Source organism: Centroberyx gerrardi, chromosome 16 (assembly GCF_048128805.1).
Source record: "Centroberyx gerrardi isolate f3 chromosome 16, fCenGer3.hap1.cur.20231027, whole genome shotgun sequence".
In the NCBI taxonomy this organism is placed as follows: Eukaryota; Metazoa; Chordata; class Actinopteri; order Beryciformes; family Berycidae; genus Centroberyx; species Centroberyx gerrardi.
In genome coordinates, this window is record NC_136012.1 from 15,696,316 (window position 1) to 15,722,509 (window position 26,194).

At 43.6% G+C, this 26,194-nt stretch overlaps 1 protein-coding gene across 5 annotated transcripts in view; it reads left to right on the top strand.

Moving 5' to 3' along the window:
• The window catches only part of gria1a (glutamate receptor, ionotropic, AMPA 1a), a 57,235-nt gene extending 40,812 nt beyond the window's left edge, over nt 1–16,423 (top strand). For 3 of the 5 annotated variants that reach the window (XM_071903653.2, XM_071903670.2, XM_071903677.2), the window contains 6 exons: nt 3,618–3,816; nt 4,090–4,337; nt 7,440–7,554; nt 10,629–10,763; nt 11,911–11,927; nt 12,962–16,423. In XM_071903653.2, coding sequence (XP_071759754.1) covers nt 3,618–3,816; nt 4,090–4,337; nt 7,440–7,554; nt 10,629–10,763; nt 11,911–11,927; nt 12,962–13,133 — 886 coding nt within the window. In that variant the 3' untranslated portion in view covers nt 13,134–16,423. Of the gene's footprint in view, nt 1–3,617; nt 3,817–4,089; nt 4,338–7,439; nt 7,555–8,294; nt 8,410–10,628; nt 10,764–11,910; nt 11,928–12,961 lie in introns of all 5 variants that reach the window. The other 2 variants (XM_071903663.2, XM_071903643.2) reach the window with 2 other exon arrangements.
• Nucleotides 16,424–26,194: the final 9,771 nt, after the last annotated feature.

A 26,194-nucleotide genomic window follows, 5' to 3' on the forward strand; every position in this document is an offset into this window, starting at 1 on the left:
GCCACAGAAATGTCAAATAAGGTGAGTCAAATGGCGTGCCTCAATTATCACAGCCAGTGTATTCAGACCTTTAAATAAGTAAAGTCTCTCTGAGAGAGATAGAGAATACAGAGATAGCCATAGCCACAGCTTAGCCTCTTTCAATTTCAGTGTCACTGTAGTCTCAGAGAGAACAGAGATGACTACACAGATGTGTATGGTATATTCTTGTGGAGATGAATGGACTAGCCCTTGTCTTAGCTGTCATCATATTTCTTGCAACAAAATAAATTCTTTTCATTATCATGATTTAAATGTAACCGGTGGGTCAAATAACACAAGATATGGGTAGTTACTTATCTGACAGTAGACAGTTAGAGTTGCATTTGTTTGGCTTAACCGACAGAGAGTGAAGGCACTCAGAGACACACACACACACACAAAGAAACACATTCCCACCTTCTCTTCTGTGGTCTTGTTGCGTTGATTAGTGCATGGTATCTGATCTGGTCTTAAGGGTATATACAATGCTCTGGTGTTTTATTTTTTTATTTTTTTTCCTAGCTCTCTCATCATTGTCACATCTAGGGAGACATTTCCTGGAATTCGCCGCACCAGTGGCCAATTAGTCAGCACATACTCATTAACACCTAACGCTCCATGTTAGCACAGTGAGTGTGTATATGTGTGTGTGTGTGTGCGTGCGCGTCTATCTGTGTGTCTGTGACTGTTAATTGTATCTGTATGTCTGTGTCTATGTGTGTATTTTGCACGCAGGCGCAAATTTGCCAGCCTATGTCACTCTCATCTTGTCTTTTGTGTTGACTTGCACAAAACAAGTCTTCTGAATCCAGACGTATCAGGAGTGGCTGTGTCCAATCAGTAAGAACATACAGCTGTCTCGCTAATCGTCAAGAAGCAAAAAAAAAAGCAGTGTAGCAGAAAACTCCTTTTCCGTCCCTGATTTGTCTTAGAATCACACTATAATTAGAGACCATTTTCTTTCTCATTTAAACCTCTGTAATTCCTAATCCATTGTAATGTGGCCATTACTGGCTCATTTTTTACACTTGCTAAAGTCATTAGTCATTGCTAATTACCATATCGAATAGAGGAGGCCAGCCAGGGGAATTCTAATGAGAGTTTAGAGCTACACCAGAATCTGGGGGAGCTGCGGGTGGAGATCATATAGGGAGGACGATTTGGGTCTGACTGGGAGAAATGTTCTGTTATATTTTGCATTGCACTGTACTGCACAACTGGCCACCAAGCATACATACTCTGCACACAAGCATGCACAACTCATATAAGCATTGTCATACATACACAGACACACACATATGCGCAAACTTGTATTGAATTGTATGTCCCTTCCTTTGAGGAAGCACTTTTACCATTGCTGTTCATCGTAATGCTCAACAATAATGAAGTGGCAGAGTGAATAATTGATTAACCATTGCCTTAACAAGGCTATGAAATTATAGTGCTGCTTGGAACATTTCTCTTACTGTAATAAGACAGCTTAGTTAATGTTTCACCGAGGCACTAAGGTTGGTCGTGTTGCGCAATAATGTATGAGGAGAGGAAAGGAGGCTCGAAGGAAAGGAGTTCAAAAGGGAACAAAAAGAGACAAACAGGTCTGCATCTGCCAAACGCTCAGCTCATCTAGGGCGGAGGGCTGCTGCAGAACCAATACACACACACACACACACACACATCTCTACCTTCCCCTCTCTCTCTCTCTATTTCTCTCTCTCTCTCTCTCTCTCCATCCCAATCGCACAGCAAATTGTGACCCGGTTGTTCTCTCACACCGTCAGGTAGACTGACAGACACACACACACACACACACACACACACACATATTCTCCACGGGAAGGAAGTATATGTGTGTGTGTGTGTGTGTGTGTGTGTGTCAATGCCAAGGCATAAGGCACTGTTTTCCTGGTCCAAAATAAACCCCTGTCAGCCCCCCAGTACACAAAGAGACAGGCAGGGAGCAAAACATACCGAGACAAAGTATGGATAGAGGGAAGCAGGAAAGGAGGAGAAGAGAAAAGAGAGAGAGAGAGAGAGAGAGAAGGGCGAGTGAAGGAGAAGGATTAGACAGCTGTTTACTGCCATCTCTGGAGGCCAGCAGCAGTCAAAGCTAAGGAGTGTGTCAGCCTCTGGTGGTACGACCGGGGTTGCTCTACATCTCTGCCATTTCTCTCTCTCTCTCTCTCTCTCTCTCTCTCTCTCTCACTTTCTCTCCTTTCCCCCCACTCTCATCGCTCTCCCTCTTTTCTCACATTCTTGTCCTACACTCTCATGTCACAGAACAGCAGACCAACTCTCAGCACAAATTACCCAACAAGAGGATAGGTTAGTAATTAGAAGCTCTTCAAGAATAGTAGTCTATACTATTGAATATCCACTTTATTGCAACTATACTGAGCTGGAGTTCAGACAGTAGAGAATCAGTCATGTGCTTGCTTGGGAAATTGCAATTGTAAATATGCAGCGGGGTATTTGGAGAGGGATGCTGCCTTTTCACTGCACAGTCAGAGCGTAACCTTGCCCGCACCCATTTGAACAATGATCAATGAACAAGTGAGCATATGAATTCCTGCCCCCCCACCCTGCAGACAGCTCTTCATTCTCTCCACTGATTTTCAAAGGCTCGACATCACCCCTCTCCGCTCGCTCTCATCCCTCTGTCTTCCAAGACCTCGCTGCTCTTTCATCATCCGCCCATCATCTCAAAAGCATCTTAAATGATTATATTTTAGCTTCTCCCCCTTTTTTTTTTTTTCATCCTTAATCTGGCCTTCGTGTTCACGCTCCATTTTGCCTGACAGCACGAAGGTGAACCGTGAAACCCGTCTTGTTTTGAGATTTGTGTCATTTTCGTTGCGTAAGCTCGCTCCGTGCCGCCGCGCTGGTCGGGGCGCAACACGCAACACGCAACGCAACATGATTTCTGCTGTTGCCGTTCTAGCTGGCTTCTCTTGAGGTGAAGAGACACAGAGAGAGAGGAGAGACAGGGGTTGTTCCCGGGGGGATTTTGCTTACAAATCACCCATTTGTTTTTGAAAGCGCAATTAGAGTAGTGGCTAAGTGTTCTCCTCTGCCTATTAATCCCCAGCAATTAATGTGCGTGGTTCCATGAAACATATTGGCAACTTTCTTACAGTGAGATTAATTTGGCAGGCAGGAAGCCGAGTGGGCCTTTGTGGTCCTGGTTATCTTTCCTCAGCACATTGGACTAAGCTCTCCAAGCCTGGTGGAATGAAGTGTGTGTGTGAGTGTGGAGGGAGTGTGATGCAATGTAGGTCATTTGTATGGTGTGAACATCACAGGGTTTTTAGATAGCTTTTTTTGATTGCGTGCAAAAAAAAAAAAAAAACTGCACCCACTGCATATTTCCAAGGCTCAAGTTATCAAGCTATATTAATCACAAATCACTATATTTACATAGAATCCCTTCTGTGTTTGTAATAATTAAAGAATAATGCACATAAATAATATACGTCAACCACGGATGGAAGTGTCAAATCCATGGATAATTGAAGATGTATGAGCGTGTAAACATCCCACATTCCACATGTGTCTTCTATTTTGGTCTGGCCAGTAAGATCCTATCCCTCTATTTTTAGGTCTCTATCAGGCCGCATCGTTGGGGGTGTGTGGTGGTTCTTCACCCTCATCATCATCTCATCCTACACGGCCAACCTGGCCGCCTTCCTGACAGTGGAGAGGATGGTGTCACCTATAGAGAGCGCCGAGGATCTGGCCAAGCAGACTGAGATAGCGTACGGGACGCTGGACGCCGGCTCCACCAAAGAGTTCTTCAGGGTGAGATCAGAAGATGAGCAGATACGCTCACACATACACACACACACACACACACACACACACACATGCAACCCCGGACTCAAAGATGTATTGTTCACACAGCACCACATACAGATAGAGACACAAGCATACTGACACACACACACACACACACACACGCACACACACTGCTGCTGAAAAGTGGAACTGGGAATGGCCTACATCTTCCTCTATCTCTTGCCTCTCTCTCGCTCTCTCTCTCTCTCTCTCTCCCTCTCTCCCTCTCTCTTTCAGAGGTCTAAGATAGCTGTGTTTGAGAAGATGTGGTCCTACATGAAGTCGGCCGACCCGTCCGTGTTCGTCAAGACCACAGACGAGGGTGTGATGAGAGTCAGGAAGTCCAAGGGCAAGTATGCCTACCTGCTGGAGTCCACTATGAATGAGTACATAGAGCAGAGGAAACCCTGTGACACTATGAAGGTGGGAGGGAACCTGGACTCTAAAGGTTATGGCATCGCCACTCCCAAGGGCTCCCCTCTCAGGTAAAGCCCTGCCACTGCAGCCCGGCTGGATAAAAGCCCTCAGCGCTTTTATTGAAGCTCCTGCATGAGCACTGCTTCATCTGTCACCTGTTGATTTGTCCATCGAGCTCAGTAGCTATTTGCTCATTCATCTACACAGTCAAACACATTCATACAGTCATACACATTCATTTACACATTCATCTTAAATTTGCTAGCGTCTCCTCTCTGTTCAGTTTCCTCTCTGTTCAATTTCATGCAATTTGTTTTATTTATGCATCTTTTTATAACATACAATATGCCCTTCAGTATTCCATTCTGTGTCATATGAATGCATTCTCATTCAGACATAGACGGCTTGCCATTATGTTTACTTCATCGCACTTTTGTTTCCATTCTCATAGTTTCCATGCGGTTATACTCACAAATTGACCATTGTCACCACTGAAGATCATCCTTCGGTTTATGTTTGCTAGCCTGAACCTTTGTCTGTGAGCTGTGTCCCTGACGAAGGTTCATGCTGGCTGTGTGTGAGCACTGGCAGAAGTGTTAGGTAGGACTATGAGATGCCCCAGCCTCCTTCAGCAACACTTGTTTTTCCTGCTGCCCTCTCATTACATTCTAAGCCTCCTTCACGGCCCTCTGCGGTCGCCTGTTTGATTTGGTCTGTTTTGAAGCTGGAGCACCGCCTCAAACACACGGAAGAACGCACACACACGCCCACGCAAATGTACACGTTTTGGACATGTTTGGAAATGTGCTTGCACAGGCATACATAGATGCGCAGAGAGACGCATACTATGATAAAAACAAACAATCCTGAACCCTCCCACACACACACGCACATACACATTCACTCAAGTGCTGTCTGTACTCCCATTCTTTATCCTTCGTTACAAATGTAAATCACGTCTTCCCTCTCTCAAACCGGCGGGGCACTTGAAGCAGGATTACAGCTAAAAGGATCACATCCCATATGCCCACTTTTCCACTTAAGCCAGGGCTCACATCTTGAATCTGAAATCAGCAGACTTGAAATTATATTTGCCACATGCAATGTGATAATTGATGTTATGAATGATAATTCAAACTGAATGTATTTCTGCCATCGATGTCCAAGAAGAGCAGCTGTCATTTCACATTACATTAACACCTTAACCAACTTCCCATTCATATTTCTCTTCTGACTATAGAGAGAGTACAGGAGGGGGGACATCTGAAGCTTTTAATCTATCTCTAATAAGCCTCATTCATTTTAATGAAAGGAGCCATATGGGGAGATTTCATTCAAAATCACTGAGGATTCATCCGGAGGTCCACCTTGGTAGACAGCCAAAGGTCAGAACGCGCCGACTAGAAATGGTTTGGCTCCTACACCTGCCTCAAAGGACCCATTCAAATTTCACACAAATTAGATTTCATACAGCAAGTCAGCGCTGTAATCTGCTCCCAAGTCACACGGTCTGACTGACCCAGACCTACAGTGTAGCAATGGGATGCAGTGTAGGGCTGCTGAGGATGGCCCCCATTATCTGTCTCTCTTTGTGTCAGTTACTGGCAGAATGATGTATGGTATTTACATGTTGCCGCACTGGGCATTCACAGACATCTGATACTGTCAAAGAAGATTGGTTTCATTAACAGATAATGGACATTTGTGATTGGATGCATTGTATGAAATGGATGGAAATTTAATTCTAATGTAATTATTATTGTCAAAGAAGAATTTTTTGCTGCTCACCTAGAATCAGACATTTGTGGATGTCCTATGAATTCAAAGGGTTAAGTTCAATCATACCTGCAATGCATAGTTTATGCATCAATTTTTTAGAATACTGGGAATATACATATATGAATGTCATTATTGATATTTCAGTGCAGGCCTGATTGAAACTAGCACTTTGAAAAAAAAACACATGCTCAATTGACATAACTCTTCATTTCACAGGATTTACTGACAGCCTACAGATTCTATTGTGTCTGTTCCATCCCTTACATGCCAACCCCATGCCTGCCTGACTGTTTCCCCCATCCCACCTAACATGACCTCCCTGACATCCGCTCGCCTCAAACCAACTGACTAACTAACCAATGACCAGCAGGTCTCTGGACCATCCATGTCCACACACTGCGACTTCTTTCTTTCTGTCTGAGTTCACTGGGCTGAGAAAGAATTCAGAGGTTTTACCAGCTTCCAGGATACCCGTGTTCCCTACAGCTGTGTTGTGCACTCATGGCTGGGGATAAAGGCTCTCTGCATCTCCTGATGAGAAAGGCAGAATAGCACCAACCCCTATGAAATTATTATTGCATAGAAGAACTAACAGCAATTCAGAGAAAAGAAAAGCCCATATCAAAAAGGCAAAGGCTATCATCTTTTTTTCTCTTCCCCGCAAAATCTGATTCTCATTCTGCCTGTCTGTGAGCTGTGGATGGAGAGAGTGTTTCTCCACAGCCAGTCAGCTATAGGAAATGCAAACACATACACACTCAGCAGAGAGAGAGAGAGCAACACCTTATGGAGACGCTTTGGATGTGGTGGTTCATATCGTCGGTGTTTCCTTTCTGCGGCCCAGCACATTTATCGAGCCTGTAATAAGGAATAACCTTGGTGTGGAAGTGAACCTGACAGTTTAAATACCGAAAAGCCCCTGTCTGTGTTTGTCTCCGCTACTTTTATGGCTTGAATGCTGATAGGTGTAAATTAATGATTCACCTGGATGCAGTTATGGGTTGAATATTGATAGGTTAGTTGCCATAGCAATCTGTATGCTGGTACCGCTGAAAGGAGATTACCATCTGCAGACAGACTTCCATATCTAAGGCATCTCCATTTATAGTGTCTGCTCTGCCTCCCTCTGAGGCCCCCTGCTTGGTAAAACCTGACTCTACTATGGCCACCCAGCATTTCAGCCCATTGCAGATATACGACTAACATATATCAAACATGTACTGCTAACATCTAAAGTCAGCGCTCCTGCTCCATATCAGTAGCCATATATGCAGGAGTTTTTGATAGTAAGTCAATGTTGTCATAATCACCACCACTGTACGACCAATATCTCTATATCTGTCCCATATAGAGTGTCTCCTAATGGCTATCGTTTTATTATCATTTTCAAGAAACCCAGTTAACCTGGCAGTGTTAAAACTGAACGAGCAGGGCCTCTTGGACAAATTGAAAAACAAGTGGTGGTACGACAAGGGAGAGTGCGGCAGCGGGGGCGGGGACTCCAAGGTCAGAGCCAGTTTGACAAACCCAGCGGGTAACCCACCACCACCGGGGGGGGGTAACCGGCAGACCCACACTGCACCACTGCTCTGGCAACACCATGGGGTGGGAAGGAGCGAAGGGTGTCCCTAAGGGGCAATCATTTGGCCTGGCTCACTTTGAAAGCCAGAGAGAGGAAAAATGATGTCTCCCTGCTTAGACAAAACAAGCAACTATGGTCCGTAAAGGACCAGTGTCTGGTCTTAAACCAATTGGGTCCCTTGTGCTCAATGATATTTGAGGATTGCATGCATTCATGCATCCATTCAGTGGCTTTGTAATATTTTCATTCATATATAGATGTTCAATTTGGCTGTTTACATCACTTTTTGGTGAAATCATGTACACTTTTAACAAAGATAACAAAGAGAATTCTGACTTCCTTGTTGCGTAACTGAGGGTGAGCAGTGTGCCGGTTACCCAAAGTGATATAGTAATACACATCTACTGCCTTAGGGAGCAAGCCAACCAAGCTAGATGGAGTATTAATGCATATCACTTTGACTCTGATGTTTCTAATGATCTTAATGTTATATATATGTGTATGAATGTGTGTGCGTGCGTGCGTGTGTGTATGTTTTTTTTTTACCTATAAGCAAGCTCAAGCATTAACGTGTGTATGTATTTGCTGCTCTGTGTCTCTGAATGAATAACATAAAATAACATGGTATAATATGTTATTTATGTTATTTCCTTATGGTTGGAAGAATCCCAGTAAACCTAGCGGTGTTGAAACTCAATGAGCAAGCCGTCTTAGACAAACTGAAAAACAAATGGTGGTACGATAAAGGGGAGTGTGGCAGCAAGGACTCCGGAAGAAAGGTCAGTCTCCAACCCAGTCCTGTCATCTCACAGCACCTCCCAGCACAACCTTGCCCTGATCCTAGACCAGCCCCAAGTCTGCCCTCAGCCTGTCTAACACTCAACAATACTGTATCTCTCCATGTGGCTCTAGCAGCACCATTCTGGTCTCTCTTTCTTCACACTGATGAGCTCGTATTGTCGGAGATTTACCGTTCATTACTAGCCTGTGGAAATATTGTGTATTAGTGGATTAGTTGGAATTGTTACATTGGCTTACTGTACAGTTAAGAAGCATTTGCCCCCAGTACAGTAATCAACCAAGTTGTGTAAATCCTCTCTAAGATGGATTGTTTTGGGAACGTTGTGTTGTGTTGTGTTCTGATAACCTTGAGTTTGCAGATTAAATCTGAATCACTCTGAAAACAACACACAGTCACCTGTTAGGATAAAGCTGCTTTCCAAGGAGAAAGAGAAAACAGTTTTTGTGTAGACAGAGCAGGAGATGTCAGTGTGGAGAGAGGCAGACGATGACGTAAGGCCTTTGGAAACGTGTTGAGCCGTGACCCTTGCTTTCTGGCCCCGATAATGATCCCGCCCCAACTCTCTCACTGTATCATGGAGTGTGCATGACGCGAACCTTGTCCATCTACTCGTCGGCCCTAAGTCATATTAAGTCTCCCACTGTGCTTGCATGCATTTGCGGTCTATGTCACCCGTGTTTGAACGCAGTAGTTTTCCTTGGCAGAACAACCTTTTGCTTTTTAGCACAGGTACCTCCATATGTGTTTGTAGCGTATCCCAGGGATGCCGAGTCACCACAGGCATTCAAGATTTTTTTTTTCTTTCTTCCCATTCCCTTGCACTTGTTTTGATATTCTAGTCTAAAAATCATACACACATCAATGGTCTCAATACTCCTGATTTTCTGTCCTGGCAGGTGGTTAATTGAATTGGCCTCCCAGGTATAAAATAGTTCCTGATCATATAATAATACCCTGATTTTTTTTTTTTTATGCCAAAAGGGCTAGCACAATACCAGTAGCTTGCAAGCAGTCCAGATTTGTTTTACATGCCACGATGGTGTTAGACCGTATAACACAGACCTGTTCTCTATGAACTAAGACCATACACTTAATATCATTCCCATTATCAGGGTTGGCATCTGCTTTATGTTTTTACAAACATTTTAGACAACATTATCAGTGTATGCTAATTCAGGATTAATGAAGTCTATCGATTTAAGTGAATGGAAAAATAAAAGCCTGAATGTCTGCGGCGGCTATGGATCCCTGGGGCCAATGTTGTTGGAAGTAGAGGCGCTAAAAAGTTTAAATGCTCTACCAAAGTGACATATAGCTTTTACTGTAGCGTTAATCTGCCCAAGTGAGTTCAAACTGATTTAAATCTAATAACATCCTCGTCAGACCCGTTCCACAAGAGAGAATAGGTTGAGTGATTCAAGCGTAATCCTTAATGAACCCATTTCATTACTGACTATAAATAGGCATAAATGTAAGCAGATGCAATTGTGACAGAGCTTAATGACCCACAATATGAAAGTAAAATCAAACTAAAGATTTGTTTATGCTTTTGTTGCATGGATGCATGTGTTGAAAAGCATTTTTGAGCTGTCATTAATGTATTTTACTTGTATCTTTCCCTCTCAAAATGTAGTTTTAGTTGAGATAAAATAGCCATGTGTATGGAATAAAAAAAAGATATTGTTTTAAAATTTGAAGAAACTTATAAAACATGTGTTAAATATTAATCCGTTTTAAAAAATTCTAGATAAATGTCTACTCTTTTCAAGACCATGAATATGTTTTTTTGTGTGTGCGTGTGTATGTCTTGTCTAGTACTTTACATGTATGACTACATCTCTGTGTTCTCTGCACGTGTGTGTGTGTGTGTGTGTGTGTGTGTGTGTGTGTAGGATGTGTGAATGTGTGTGTGTGTGCGCGTGTGTGTGCGTGCGTGTGTGTGTGCATGCGTGTGTGTGCGCGTGTGTGTCTCAGTTTGCTGTAATGCATTTGAGTCTTTGCACTGGTGTTTCCTACCTGTTTGTGAGTATATTGTATGTGCATATATACGTGTATAATCTGTGCGTGAATCAGCGTGTCTGTCTTCACATATTTACTTATCTGTTGAGTCTTGTTTGCATCTCCGCCCCTCCACTGCTCCTCACCGCTTTCCTCTACCACCCCCACCCCCCCACACCCCCCCCCCACTCCCTCCAGGACAAGACGAGCGCCCTGAGCCTCAGCAACGTGGCGGGCGTCTTCTACATCCTGATCGGAGGCCTGGGCCTGGCCATGCTGGTGGCCCTGGTGGAGTTCTGCTACAAGTCCAGAACCGAGTCCCGCCGAATGAAGGTGTCCACCGCGCGAGCCGCTGCCGCCTCAGCCGCTCAGGCCTTTCACTGCTCAGCCTTAGACAGTGGTGCTAGCGCCCCCTACACAGAGCTGCAGAGCTACGGCCTGTACGCCAACAACACTGTTAAGATATAAGAGCAGAGCACAGCCACGGGGTAGGAAACGCTGTGATCAAGCCATGATGATGATGATGATGATGATGATGATGATGATGATGATGACATCCGCCTCCTCACCCCCCCGCCCATCTAACTGTGATCACAGTAGGGCCACTCACGGCTTCCACCGCAGTGCAAACGCTCTCCTGTACCTCTCTCTCTTCCTCTGCAGCTCCCTCGCTCAGCCTCTACTGGAATGATCTGCTGCCGTGTTCTTGGTATCACTTGATTTGAAATTGCCATTATGCCTGTTTCTTATTGCACTGTGCTAAAGCTTCAGTTTTTAGCACGGGAGTTGTAGACTGATGCAGTGACAAAACAAACAGCAAACTTCCTTGTGCTTGTGCATCGGGGTTGTTACAATTTTGCATTTTCCAATAGTTTACCTTTAGGGTTACCTCTTGATTATACATTGAATATTCATGGCTCACTCACTACTAGAAGATTCTTAACATTTTACACTTTACACTGCATTGATCAATATCTAAAAATGAAAAAAAACTGTTGATTTTTATTTTATTTTATTTAGTAAAATAGTAAAAAAAAAAAAATGCAACTCAGTAGTTCAGTTTACACACATTACTTTTTTATTTACATTTTTTGTCAGGCCTTTAGTTGAGCCTCAGTATTAAGGTTATCATTAACTACAATAACCTTGTAGCACACTTTAAAGAAATTTCACTTTTACAATACAGGTAAAAAGGCAATTTGAATCAAAGTGGTACATCTCTCTATACCTCTGTCTCTCTCAGCAAATCTCTACGCTGCTCCCTCTTCTCTTTTTGCTGACTGTCGCAATGTAGGGCCCATTGTAGTGAACATCCTATATATGTATACCATAAGGCAGGCCTGGTGCGGCTCACATGTGTCTCAATCACCGCTTTGACCCAGAACAGTCTAACTCTTTTACTTCAAGTTCCATGGCCCAAGGGCTCACTAAACCCATTAAACCTAACTGTATTTTCAAAAATGCCAATCTGAAAGTACAGCTTTTTTGCTTAATTCCTTAAAAGTTGGGAGATGCGCGGTTTCTCCTCCAACAGTTGTGACATCATACACAGCTGTTAGCCACCTGCTCAACAGGAGCTCCGTCTCCATTATCAGTTGACAACAACTCTAACCTTTGATTCTTTCTTCCAACATCAAAGACCGTCGGGCAAGCTGAAATACTATTTATGCAAACAGCAAAAAACAAGACAGGCCAAGACAGGGAGTGATGATCAACATGAATCTCTTATGTTTTAATCAGCCTGTGAAGAGGCACCTGATCAGTATGCTTATGGGATTGGCTAGAAGCCTATTAGTCCAGCGGTGCCTTCATGCTGTTTGGCTTGAAAGAAACAACAAAGCAGATCCAATTAGAGGCCACTGTAATTCTCCAATCCCCATGCAGCACTCACAGGTTGCTCCAGATCACATTGGCTTTGCTGAATTTAATCAGCTATAGAAGGGGGATGCAGGCAGACGCCAAACACACAGATGCACATGTGCACACGCCCACACACACACGCACGCGCACGCACACAAAAACACACACGTACATCACACATCATTAGCTCCGCTTTCGAGCCCACTGGCTTTTATTGCAATAGACTGGAGAATGGAGCTATTAAACCAATGAGTGGAGCCTCAGCTCCCTTCTTACTGCCCACTCGTCCGCTCTGCTCCTCCTATTACAAATTAGGACATTGATGCACATCGGCCAGCACCGTGGTTTACCACCCGCGAATAACACTCAGGGTTAGATAAAGAGGATGAAAACCAACACCCTGTGACTCCTAACAGCTCATTCTACTCCTGAACTTCTTTACACGCCAACACCACATTCAGACACTAACATAAACAGCTGCTTATGCTCATATATTCATGTAATTAGTAACTTAGACTAGAATTGCATGCAGCAAAGGCCTTGTAGCTGAAACATTCTGCAGTCTTGTCTTTGTTTTTCTATAGCCAAAAGGCCTTTGAGGATACACACATTCTGTTTACGGCTAACTGTAGGGTGACTTTTTTGTTTGTTTGTTTGTTTGTTTGTTTTTGACAGCAATCCATCAATGACGCCATGCGCTGCTCCACTCTGACCAGGATGAGCGGCAACGGGAGCGGCGGAGAGAACGGACGCATCCTCACCCATGACTTCCCCAAGACCGTTCAGACGCTGCCCTGTATGAGCCACACCGCCAGCATGGGACTGGGTGCCTCCGGCATGTGATCGTCACATGACTTCCCTGGCGGCGAGGAGCAGGCAGGGTGGGGCAGGGAGAGACTCTGTGACCTCCCGATCATGGCTGTCCGGTTTGACCCATCTATCCTCCTGGCTGTCAACCTGCCCGACTCGTACAAGACTTAACTTACTGCCAAAATGCACTGTCGAACCGCTCCCTATAAACTATGAACAACACAGACTCATAACATTTTTTTTAATCAGAGGATGTTTGAAAAAGAAATATTGGAAAAAAAAAAAAAACGAAGGGAAATGTGCTGCAATAAAGAAGCCGTCAGTGGGGCGTGTTTTATGAATTTTTTACGGTGTTCATTTATGTGAAGAAAAAAAAAGAACTTGGCCTATTCTTCAATGTTGACGCCTGCGCTGTGCCATTTCTATGGAGCTGTTGACGTTAGTCTGCGTGTGCAATATCTTCACCTCCACTGCTGATCTTCTACTACCTAGATGCTTTCTGATGGCTGACGGAACATGTCTTTGCACAGATGTGGTAGAGGAGGACAAACGCTTGTGACTCTTACGATGATTTGATATTGTTTTGGGACATTCCTGTTCCTCTCTCTCACTCTCACATTTACACACCATTTTGGACGGACACAATGCTCAGTGTAGCATATCCAGTTTTTATGATATTATATACAGTTTACATTGTGGTAATAGCACAAAGAGCTTCGTCAAAAGTAGTTGATTTGATTTCTCCTTGATTGAAGGTTAATCCTGTTTAAATCAGCGATTAACCAGGCTACAACAAAACATGCATTGCTGCTACACCTCATTAAACACGCCATGCCTTGTCTTTGTGCCATATGACCATTCTCACAAACACACACAGACACACTACACACTTGTTGCTATTGTAGTCATTGGTTTAACCAGTAGACAAAGAGTTTGCACATTTACTGATCACAAATACTGTCAGAGTAGACTGATGTAGAAGTGCTGACCTTGAACTGTTTTACATATTGAGGCGGAGAACAGAGAAAAGGCATCAATACATTGATACATTGATCTGTGGCTTTGTACAGTACTGAGTGACCTTACACTGTATTCTACTGTTCTGAGTCATGGCACATCCATTCATATGTCTGGGTGGCTATTTGCAGCACCCAATAAAGAACAGAGATTGACAAGATCAGACATAATCTGCAGAACAAAAAAAAATCCTCAAACTATTGTTAGAGTACTTGCTGCATAATTTAGTCACTCCTTCTGTGATGTATTTTCAGCTGTATTCAGTTTTAATGAAATAGGCAGTCGAGCCACTCTCCCTCTCAATTTATTGCTAGTGGCATATCCCCCGCAGACTGTGTGCGGCTTATAAAAGGAAAGTTGGCCTCCTCTCTCTGTTGCTCGCTGGCTCAGGAAGGTGGGATTGAAACACTTGCTGTGATTGACAGATTCACAGTCACTATTATCGGTGTTTATTGGAATTCAAGGTTACAGCGGTCGCTGCACCCGCTCTGCTTTAGAGCGTTCTCTTTCAGATCATGTCAGGTGAAGAGAAATCAGGGTGGCAGGCCCAGGACAGTAGAGGGCAGAGATGACAAAGGACAGCGTGTCGGTCTTAAAGGAAAAATCCACCCTAAAACACTTTAACACTGGTAGCAAACTGCTGTTGGCGATTGATGTACCTTGCATTTCTGGGTCAATTTGGTTGCTATCTTTGCTATTCCTGAGGAAAAAGAAAAAAAGTACTGACCAAATAAATGTAGATGAGATGACATCAAGTCGAGATATTTTCAGCGCAGCTTCAATCGAGATAGCAGAAAAACCTTGAGCTATCTAAAACATCAACAGTAAACATCAGGTTTTGCTGTGCAGCCCCTCACAATCAAAGAGCAAAGGCTTCTTTCAAGATTCACCATCTTACACCGAACAATCATACAGGGAGAAATCCATTGTAGAAGCAGAAGAAGAAGAAGAAGAAGAAGTACAAGAAGAAGAAGTGGCCTCATAACAAACCCTAACCCTATCGCTATTGATCTCTGCACCTGCACATATAACCCACAGCTGAATGCAACAAGTCCAGGCACATTCTCTGGGAGAAAGGCATTCTGGGAGATGTAGGAAATCATTAACTGAAGGAGAAGTAGACGAGGCAGGTTGAGGGAAAGTGGGTACAACAAAAAGGCAAATTACAACACTTCATTGCAAAAAACAAACAAACCCTGGAATGCATCGGACATCACGGATTAATGATATAAAACAGTGTAAGAGTATCCAAGGGCGGAATTTTCCTTTGAAGTTACTGGGTGGTTGTTGCTAGAAATAAGATTTTCACTGCTGTTCGATGTTAGAGTTCGATGTTAGATTATTTAACGCACATTATAGCGACCTCTCATTTCACAGCTGGGGTAAAGCTCCTGTACAAAGGCAGCGCTCGCCCTCCACTGCCACAATTGGTTGGGTTTGGTTTTGTTTCTTCTAATTTTCTGCTTTACACAACACAGTAACCAAATCTAATGAATGACCTCTCTTTCTCTACACACGTCATACAAGCAAGGCAGATGGGCAGTCCGAGTTTACTGAAGTCATACATATCTCCACCTATTATGTATATAAAAGGCTTTTCTCCTTTCCCAGTGAAAATGTATGGCCTCCTTCCCATCATGCCTCAGTGTACCTAAATTAGTTAACGCGTGTGTACTTTTCCTTTCTTCCTTCATCTCTGCGTCTTCTTTTGCTGATGTTGTATTAATTAGGACACAGCACAACACTCTTCAGTGGAGGCTTTACCTTTGAAAAGATGTTTTATATGCCATAACAGATTTGTAAAAAGACACTCAATGTTTGTATTATAAAGGAGAGTTGGGGTGCCACAAAGTGTTATACACTTTGAAGAGTGTAAAAAAAAAAACATACTGATGTTGAATAATGTGTAGACGCTAATGTTGTTTAACCAGTTCAAACCAGTTTTGAGTTAGTCTCATTTTAATTTGTTGCAATTTCAAGAGGATTTCCTGTTGGTGTTTTTTTTAGTGTTTGAAATTTAACACCATTTTATTTTTTTTTATTTTTTTTTTTTGGTCGTTTTCCTTTTTCACAGTATTTTACTACCAGAATCTAAGTGACACAATTTGTTCACCGGAAACATCATTATTGCTGTTTTTTCTAAACATCACTATCGAAAGGTGTTGCTGAGTTTAAAAATAAAAATGATGGTCAATATGTAGGTTCATTCATGGATTAAAAAAGAAGGAATCAGACTTTTGAGAAATAAACTTTTTTTCTAGCCAAAGTGTCCTGGAAAGAAGTCATCATGCTTTTGTAACTGAATAAAGGAATAAACTATGTACATTTGTTTGCTTATTTTCTCATGGGATCAATAAATCTCACCCCATGCCCAGGGCAAATGGGATATGATTTTAGACATTTGTCTTTAAGAATACGCACTTGAGACTTTATTTTCCGCTGCCCTGAGTATATTGTGTTTGTTGTAGTGAATTATTCATGTAACTGTGGAAGTAACCTAATTTCTGGGGACAGTATTCCACTGCAATGGTACTTCCCTGCACACAGAGTACCTTTCTTGGTGTTCATCTACCACTGATTTTTTTCCTGTTTTTTGGGGAAATTGCATAAATACTGCATGAGAAATCCCATCTATGTGTGTGAGAGGGAAAACAGATTTTGGAGGAAACATTTCATGCCATGGTTGTCTCCAATGTTATTGTTCAGCCTGCTAGGGAGGATGGAATTATTATGGAGATACAAATACAGAATGTAGCATCAATATGCTGAAGTGTGTGTGTGTGTGTGTGTGTGTGTGTGTGTGTGTGTGTGCGTGTGTGTGTGTGTGTGTGTGTGTGTGTGTGTGTTAGAGAGAGATAGCAGGATGTCATGCTGTGTCACACCCTATGATTAGTGACATCAACTAGCGGAAAGGCCCCACTGTTTCTCTGACTCTGAAACTCTCTGACTGGCAAAGTCCTATTGTATGCTGTAATTAACATCTCTCTCTCTCTCTGTCTCTCTCTCTCTGTCTCTCTCTCTCTCTCTCTCTCTCTCTAGGTGTTTTTGGAGTCATAACACTTCACTGGTGGTATTTTAACATTTAGTGAAGTCGTCCCACTTCAAGTACCAGTGCTCAGCCAATTCCGCATGCTTTTCTATGACATCAGTCATGCTAATTTAGTTTCTGCTGACCCAGTGGCTTCAGACATGAAGTGCTCCCTCTCTACTGGTCCGCCACTGACTGCACACCTCCAGGAATGTCCCACTGGACTCATGGAGTCGCCGCACACTGCCACTGCCGGCTTCCCATGTGCTCACATCTTGGACGATAATTGATCTATTACTGGGGAGAATGAAAGGCAGTAATTGGTCCTTATCTAAAATTAAAATTGGGTGCGTCATCTGTCCTGGATCTGTGAGGATCAGTGAATCACATTCTAAAATGGTGATGCCCTTTGAAACCTGTTATATTACATCTTCAGGGGGAAAAAAACGAAAGAAGATGCTTTCTTTGTGTCATTGTGAGAAAAGAGCAACACAGTGAAGATGCTCGGGAACACCCGCTGCAGAAGAGAGGCGGTGGTGGTGGTGGTGGTGGTGGTGAGGGAGGGAGGCTTTTATATAATGTGGGAGTGTGGGAGAGATTTTGATGTGACAAGAAAGTGAAAAGCCTACAGTGACAGAGAGAGCAGAGCGGAGCAATGAAAGAAAAGGACAGTGAGAGCATCTCGTTCCAGCCGGCAGCATAATTGAAAGTGGGCGCTGGCTAATTGTGTCCAGGTGCAGATCTCACACACTTTCTGTCTCTCATTAGAAAAGCGTTGATGAGCAGCAGCACCGTACCTAGACAAGTGGTCACACACACATGCATGCACACACAAATAAGCATCTTCACACGTTTTCCTAATAGGCACAGTTGATTAGCAACAAGGCCAGTTTCTAAGAGACCAAGACACCCACACACACACACACACACACACATATGCATAATGTTCCCTTCATGCCTGAAGCTGTGTAAGGCAAGACTGTCCCCTATATAAACCTATTACTTCATGGTTTTCGTTGGAAACTTTCCAACGAGGGACGGCCTTATTGATTTTTGCTGTGGGCATTTTTGTTTTCTAAATCGGATCCATCCACAAAACTCTCTTCCTCTCCCATTGCATTTCATTATTGTTGTTATGAAGAAAGGTAGCCCAATGTTCTTGCAATGTGTCCTCTGGCATGTGAGGCATGTTTTCCCATATAGAGAAGGAGAGGAAATCAATACTGGTGAAGACACTGCTGCCAACTCAGGTTGGAGGGACAGAGTAAAGTCTTACAGCCATTGGGTACGAAACAGTTGTTCCTCTTTGGAGTAGATTACCTCAGTCTGTTGCACAAGGGCAGAGTCACACACAGACCCATGGGTGCTGGCTCTCTCTCATTACTTTTTCCTTTTTACCTTTCTCTCTTTTTCTGCCACTCTTGCTCTCTTGCCTCCATCCTCTCTTTCTCACCCGGAGGCAGCTGCAGGCAATGACTGCCAATTTTTTTTTTTTGTGTGTGGGAGATTCTTCTTCCTTTCATAAAGACATGCACAAAGCCATGGACATGGATGCACATAAAGGCGCACTTCACCCACAGAGATGCCACAAGACTGAAACTCAACTGAATAGTATGTAGCACCGCTCCTCAGTCTTCCATCCAGCCCTTGGGCCTTTTCTGCACTGCCTGACTGACTGGCACTCCTGATACATGAACTAGACAGCGAGATGAGATCTGAAGACGGCATCTAACGCTGCATCGATAATACACAGGGATCGCCCCAGGACAGTCTTAATGCTTTATTTGGTTTACAGCTTATCCATACACATGTATGTCTTTTCACCCACACACACACACACACACACACAGGTGGATACACACAGATACGCTGGCCCGAGGCAGGACAGTCATGAATATTGCTTCAGCACTTTAGTGGTCTGGACACACATCAAGGTTCACAGTTTGTGGCTTCGCAGTTAGACACTCATCACATTAACTGTTGATTTATAACTGGTAATGCAGCTATATTGCTCTGTAAATGAAAACGTATGAGGTTATGATGAGTTATTATCCAGTATCAGGTTTATTGGTCCTCCCACTTGTCTGTGGTGTTGAGGGGCACCCATGGGACTGGCTGAATGTGACAGTCAATCATAGGAGAGAGCCTGCTAGTCTGATGCTTTCGCGATTAACTACCCCAGTTTGAGATATGTGCCTCCTCGTAGGCGGGAACAAAAAAGTTGCTCCCCTGACAGCCCTCCTGTCGTTAGGGAAAGCTGGCACCCTGAACCCACCTTCCCTTCCTCTGCTCCCCATCTGTCCATCTTGGTGGACGAGGGCATAAGGCCTTGAGGGGAAGATGGATAGAGGTAGTAAATGGGCACTGGAGACAGAGAGAACAGGGGAGGGAGTGAGGGAGTGAGGGAGTGAGGGAGTGAGGGAGAGATGTATGGCGACCCACATTGCCTCAGACAGAATGACAGATGAGGGGATTATAGAGCAGGGCTACTTTCCACAGCGATCAAAGTTAGGGAGCCTCTCTGCACAACCCAGGTAGACTCCAGCCAATCACTGTGGTGGATAGGGTCAAAATCAAAGGGGCAGGAAATACCCTCCATTTCAATGTAATATTTCACTCAATAGGCCAGAATACCGTACTTGAAATACCTCAGTGCAAAGTAATCGTTCAATTTTCATTTTCATTTGTACAAAAAGGGACTTTTGGACGACAAAAGAGAATTTTTTCATGATATGAGTTGGCGGTGGTTTACTTGAGGGACAGTTGAAGAAGTCTGAGTGAGTAATCTCTTCAGTTTTAGTGCATAGTCTTCTGTTCTCATTATTCTCAATGTCAGAGGTCCTTTGAGAGACATTCACATCACTACAGAAACATTCTTAACTCTGAATTTCAGCCTTCTCCTACCCCCTCGTCTAATGCATATTTAGTAGGCACACAAATCAAGTTTGCCATGACAGTCACATTACCTAAAATGCATTACTGCAGTAATGTTGCATTTACTCTAATGTGTGCGTGTGTGTATATGTGTGTTGTTGTGTCTTGGGGGGGACTTGGGGGGAAACATGCATATGCATGCATGCATATGTGTCTGTGCACTTGTGCATGTGCAGCTGTATGTATGAGTGTGTAATGTATGCTGGTGTGTTTGTGATTTTGGTAAACACACAGCGTGAAGTAGAACCTGAATAATGGATTCAGCCCCAGTAAGAGTAATCAGTGAACCCTGAGCTCAGCCTATTGAAGTTTAATAACATTCTGAATGTCAGAACGCATGACAGCAGAGAAACATAATCCCCTCTCCCTGTAGAGAGGGGCCGCCAACTCCCTCTCTCTCTCTCTCTCTCTCTCTCTCCCCCCCCCCCCCCCTCTTTCTCTCTCTCTCTCTCTCTCTCTCTCTCTCTCTCTCTGTCTGTGTCACATACACACAAATCAACATCGGTAATGCCTTTCAGATTAGCTGGTCTGATTTAAACAGCATTTAAAGAGCAGTAAATAAGGGAGAGTTCCAGTTGAACAGAGTTCACATATCCCCATCCCCTGTGGGCTTTTGTCGTCTTATCACAGCCAGGTTGACACCTCTCTGTTTGAAAATTGGAATGAAAGTTACACAACACCATCCATGACATCTCTGTGCACCGTCTGTGTGACTGTGGGTGTATGTGTGGCTTTTATAAGCTCGGTATCAACGTTAAACACCATTCTTCTGTGACATCACAACTTGTTGCCTTGAAATCCTTCTCAGTTTTCCACTCAGATCTCAATGACCATCGCTTAGTTAATGGGGGAGGACAATGTGATTAAAAACAAATCACAATTATCTGCATAAATGCATGATGAGATCAGTTTGGTGCAAGCATAGACACATACACACATGCACACATGTTAATGGAGGTGTCTCTCTCACACACACACACACACACAAAGAAACTCTGCATAATATGCACACTCTCCATTCCACACAATGGCCAGAAGCCCTTAGCATAATGTGGTGAGGTGGTGGTTTTTGCAGAGCTCCAACACAAGTTCAGTTTCTCTTTGGGATCGGGCCGTCCTCATCAATAATTAAACAGCGGCAAAGCGGGGGGAAACGAGTGGTGCTTAATGCATTCCCTTTGAGGTGCGGGAGAGATATAGAGCTTCACTGTATTTTCAATCACTGGCCCAGCTTGACTCTTTTACAGTCAAGCCAGAGGAACTGCCATCATTATCATCTTCCTCTCTTTGTCTCCACCTGTTAAAGGACCGCAGCTTTACCCCAGTTTCACATTTGGTCAAAAGTCTCACAGCGAGGAACAAAGCATCATTTGCAATTCATGCCCATGGTTTATTATACTGTATAGAATCCACAGGAGAGCCGTGAGAAGTTGCATCTCACATATTCAACCTGCTTCCAGCATGTACTAGCTCCAAGCTCCAAGCTATAAAGAGAGATGATATAGAGGGGAAGGAAAAATGTACTCTCCTCTCAGCACACTACACTGCACTCTAAATACATCACATATTTCAGTCGCATCACGTCAACAATGCAGCCATTGGAGGAATCCCAGTTTTTACTGAAAGACTGCAGGCGCAGCATGCAGAGCTACACACCACTGCTGCACTGTGGTTCTGCCTTATTCTCTTTTCTGATATTGATCTGCTTTACAACACCTGAGAAAGAATCAATGCGGTGCCAAAGCAAGACAGATACAGGATAGAAACACAATTTTTACGAGACCTACCACCACAATCTCACACTGCTGACATACTGTATATAATGTAACACATAGGCAATGGTTGATTTTTCAGCGAACAGTATGGGACACATGGAGATAAAGTTTACACAGGAATAGAAAAAGACTGAAATTGTGATGGCTAATGATGCTGTTTATATCTGAATGCGTCTTTATCATGAGTTTGTATTAATTCAACACATAATCCCATCCCTTCTCTCTCTCTCTCTCTCTCTCTCTCTCTCTCTCTCTCCCTCTCTCCCTCTCTCACACACTCTCTATCTATCCATCACACCTCACATCTCCCACCCTTCTCTCCACACTAAGCACCGCATTTTCTCTCTGTCCCTCTCTAATCTGTAGAACGGCAGATTTGGTACAGAAAGTAAGGAGAGAAAATTTCCGCAGCAAAGCAGTAGACCATCGCCCTGGAATGGCAATTGACAGACTGGTGTAGGGATGGAGGGATGGAGGGATGGAGGGATGAATGGGTGGAGGAGTGGAGAACGAAGAGAGCAGCCCTCTCCCATTGTGTGTTTTTTAAAGACATGGCGTTTTTTGATGATTATTCTAATCCCACCAAGGACCTCTCAGCCTGAACTGGGTGCCTTATCTCCCCTTCGCAGTCATTCTCTCATTAAAACACAATCACAGGCCACCAACTCTAATAAACCTTCAACTTCCCCTTTGAAAGAGGGGGGGAGAAAATGCAGATTACAGTAGGCCCGTCTGCCGGTCCCTCTGTACGTGACATGGGGAACAGAAATGCTGTCTCTAATCACTTCTAGTGCAAAAAGGGCATTTAAAAATCATAGGATTTGGTGACTTTTTTTTTTATTCCATAAATCCATGTAGAAAAAGGTCACTCTTTAATAAAGGGTATGGGGATTATAGAGTGCTTATTGGGATTTAGGCTGCATGCACCTTGATTGTTTTTGGTTGCCAAGGAGAAGTGATTTCCAGTGCACTTCTGAAGTCAGTGTGTTTGGGACAAGTTGTCCAAAGTTGATGTCGGGCCAAACACCTTGGAGCAAGGCAGCAGCCCTGGATACTGCAGTCCTGCAATCCTTTTGACTACCATATCCTCTCTCTCTCTCTCTCTCTCTCTCTCTCTCTCTCTCTCCCTCTCTCTCTCACACACACACAAACACTCTCTCTCTCACACCCTCCAGACTGCGTTTTAAACCCTCTTTAATCATGAGCTCAAGTGAATACAGTATCAACCCCTGCAGCTTGGCTTTAACTCAAATATGGTGCAGTGGAGTGGGCCAGTTTGTTGCCTGCCTGTGGAAACAACTTTAAACATTTGGGTTCCTCAGTGCTAAGGCTGCAAATGCAATGCAATAATGTAATTCATGACATCCCATGACCTGATACCAAGAAAAATGAGACGCTTCCCAGGCCAGCACATAGTTTTGTTCAGAGTTGCATTTCCTGGTGAAGATTGGCATTCAAGTGCTTCTGCTAGCAAAATAATTGCAAGATAAACAAAGCTACTGTCTCCCCAGTTGTGATGATTATGCTAATTCAAATAATCATTCAATCATTTTGCATTCTGTAATTTGGGGACTGCAGTGAGACGATTTTCTCTCAATTGATGACTGTGAGATGGAAACTTCTTCATCTCTCATTCCACCTCATCTTCCTCTCTTCCCACCGTTCCTTTTCAGTCTTCTCAGGCTGTGAAATCAACAAGTCCAATAATATGTTGCAATGTCCTCCTGACCCCCTCCTCAATTGTATCTGACTGGTGAACGACTGGAAATTGCAAATCAATGACGACTGTCTGCTGCCCTTTACACAATGCAGATGATCTAACTGTGCATCTCTTTGAAGCCATTGTACTGTGCCACCATTGTGCCACACATCCTCACATATAGCCATGTGGATAATACCACGTGGTTTTAATCTTGTATTAACAGTGGGGTGCAAACAAACTGAAACACTGTGATGATATTTCCCTTCAATTCAGCTCTTCTACACATCCTTCTTGCAATATCCCAATACATACTGTGTGCTTAATTGCATCAAGAAAACAGCAAGAAACATTTTGCAGTGTAGTCCAGCCATCCACTTGTGATGTTACCTAAATGCCGTGGTTGCACCCTCTCTCTCAGGCCGTAGCCCTGCCTGAGTGTCAGAGATTCTGCTGATTAATGCACTATGCCCTTTGCGTCTGGACACGGCTTAAAGATGTAAGGGGAGGAATTTATGGAAATAATATGCATTAAAAAAGATGAGAGAGGAGCCAAAGTCAGAGCAGGCAGCTGTCATTGGAAGTGATTCAGAGGTCTATGAGGCCTCTCACTTTGTTCCTAAATTATTCATGCAATCTGTCAATGCTGCTGTCTAGGCAGACTCCTCTCCCCATGTGCTCAATGATGACAGAAATCCTGCGCTATGTTCACTGCTATCTTCTGCAAATCCTTCACAGGAAACACACACACCGCACTTACAGAGCTCCAGTACAGGGCTTTGTAAGTGTGTGTGTGTGTGTGTGTGTCTGTGGGAGTGCACGTGTGAGTGCGTGCATGTGTGTGTGTGCTGTACAGTAATGGCATGTGTATGGGTACCTATCTATTCAAATATGTTCTCTTGTGTTTTTCAGTAGCTTTTGAGCCCTTTTAAAGCTTTTTTGTGCGCTTTTCAAGTACTTTCATATGGCTCGTTAAGTGTTCCCTTATGCAAAACAGATATGACAATAAACAAAACACACAGTGGCATATGAATATTCAGACACACAGTCAGGTGTGCGCACACACACACATACACACACACACACACACCAATCACACACACTCATGCACACAGAGAACGATAGACAGCCAAAAAGCCTCCCCCCTCTCTCATCCCAGAGAGAAATCTCTTTGCTGCAGTTCCATATCTCTTTGTGTGGGACTATAAAAGACAGATTTCCCTCAGATGTTTGAAAGCATGTATTATTGAAGCTCCCCCTCAAACAGCCTCCCATGGTTCCCCCCACTACATGATAAAACTCCCAATATCTCAAAAAAAGAAAAAACGTCCTCCCGATGAATCTTTCACTTCCCACTGAGTGCTGCTGCAGACACCTGTGGGGAAGCGAAGATCTAATGAAGTTTTTCCAAACTTCCGACTTTCTGCCCGCTGCGTTGTGACAGGGAACACACTGCTCAGCCTGAGACAGATGCGACCGTGTGTCATGGCGATTCAGGCCTCTATCACTCAGCATTAGGATGGATCGTGTCTCATCTACCAAGCAACGTAAGAGCAAATTTGCAAAGATATTGCTTTTAAACATGTGCTGTACAGAATGTTTTATCTGTACTTTGCAGTCTTGAAAAGAAGTTTGCATGGTTTCATTTATTAAATATGTTTTGGCCCAGCATTTTAGCATTTCCAACATTTTAAACCAGTGGAAATATTGATATATGAGTCTCATTAGTGGCACTAAGTGCTTATATGAGCAATGTGAGGGATGTTTGTTGCTGTGGTTGCGTACGTCTTCTGGCTGTTTATGTGCAGAAGCCTCAGTGGAGTCTTTGTAATGTAAGCCAGATTGTGAGGAAAATATAGGCTAAATACACACACACACACACATGAACACACATACACCTCGAAGGATGCACATGCACAGACATATGAATTACAGATGCACAAACAGATATGTACACACTTAGACATTTGCACGAACACACCTCTCAAACTTCTCTCTGAATAAACAGGATGTCTGCGTCCAACAGTGATCTAATTAGAAAACGCCCGGTGAGCAGATTACCAACGCAACGGTAACCAGGGCCGACAGGTTTGCCTCCACGACGCCGCCACAGCAGAACCTGAGCAAGCCTCGCCGCTCAGCGTTGAGATGCCTAATCTCATAGCAGTCAGAGTCGCCATGCTGTTGATGCCCACATTCCATATTTCAGACGCTGAACAACCGGGCCTCGGTTTTCTGACTGCATTTAGGATTTGTTTATTTGAGCTTGATATCCACAATATCAGTCAAAGGTTTGCATCATGATCAACGTGTATCTTATCATTTTCTTTGTGAGGCTTGTGCGGATTATGGCGATAGTAAGCCAATAGCAGTGTCTTGAAATTATCTTGTAAAGTTTTCTCTCAAAAACTTGCATAAACTTAATTGTATTGCTTTTTTTCCGAAAGAAAGAAAGAGAAAGAAAGAAAGAGGGAGGGCCCTCTTTCTTTCTTTCTCTTTCTTTCTTTCTTTCTGTCTGTCTGTCTTTCTTTCCCTCTTTCTTCCAGGTCCCATCTGACTTTTCACTTCTCCCTGCCGCCGTGCATTGTTCCTTTGTTATGGGACTTACTGTAACGATAAAACCCAAAGGCTCAACAGTAAA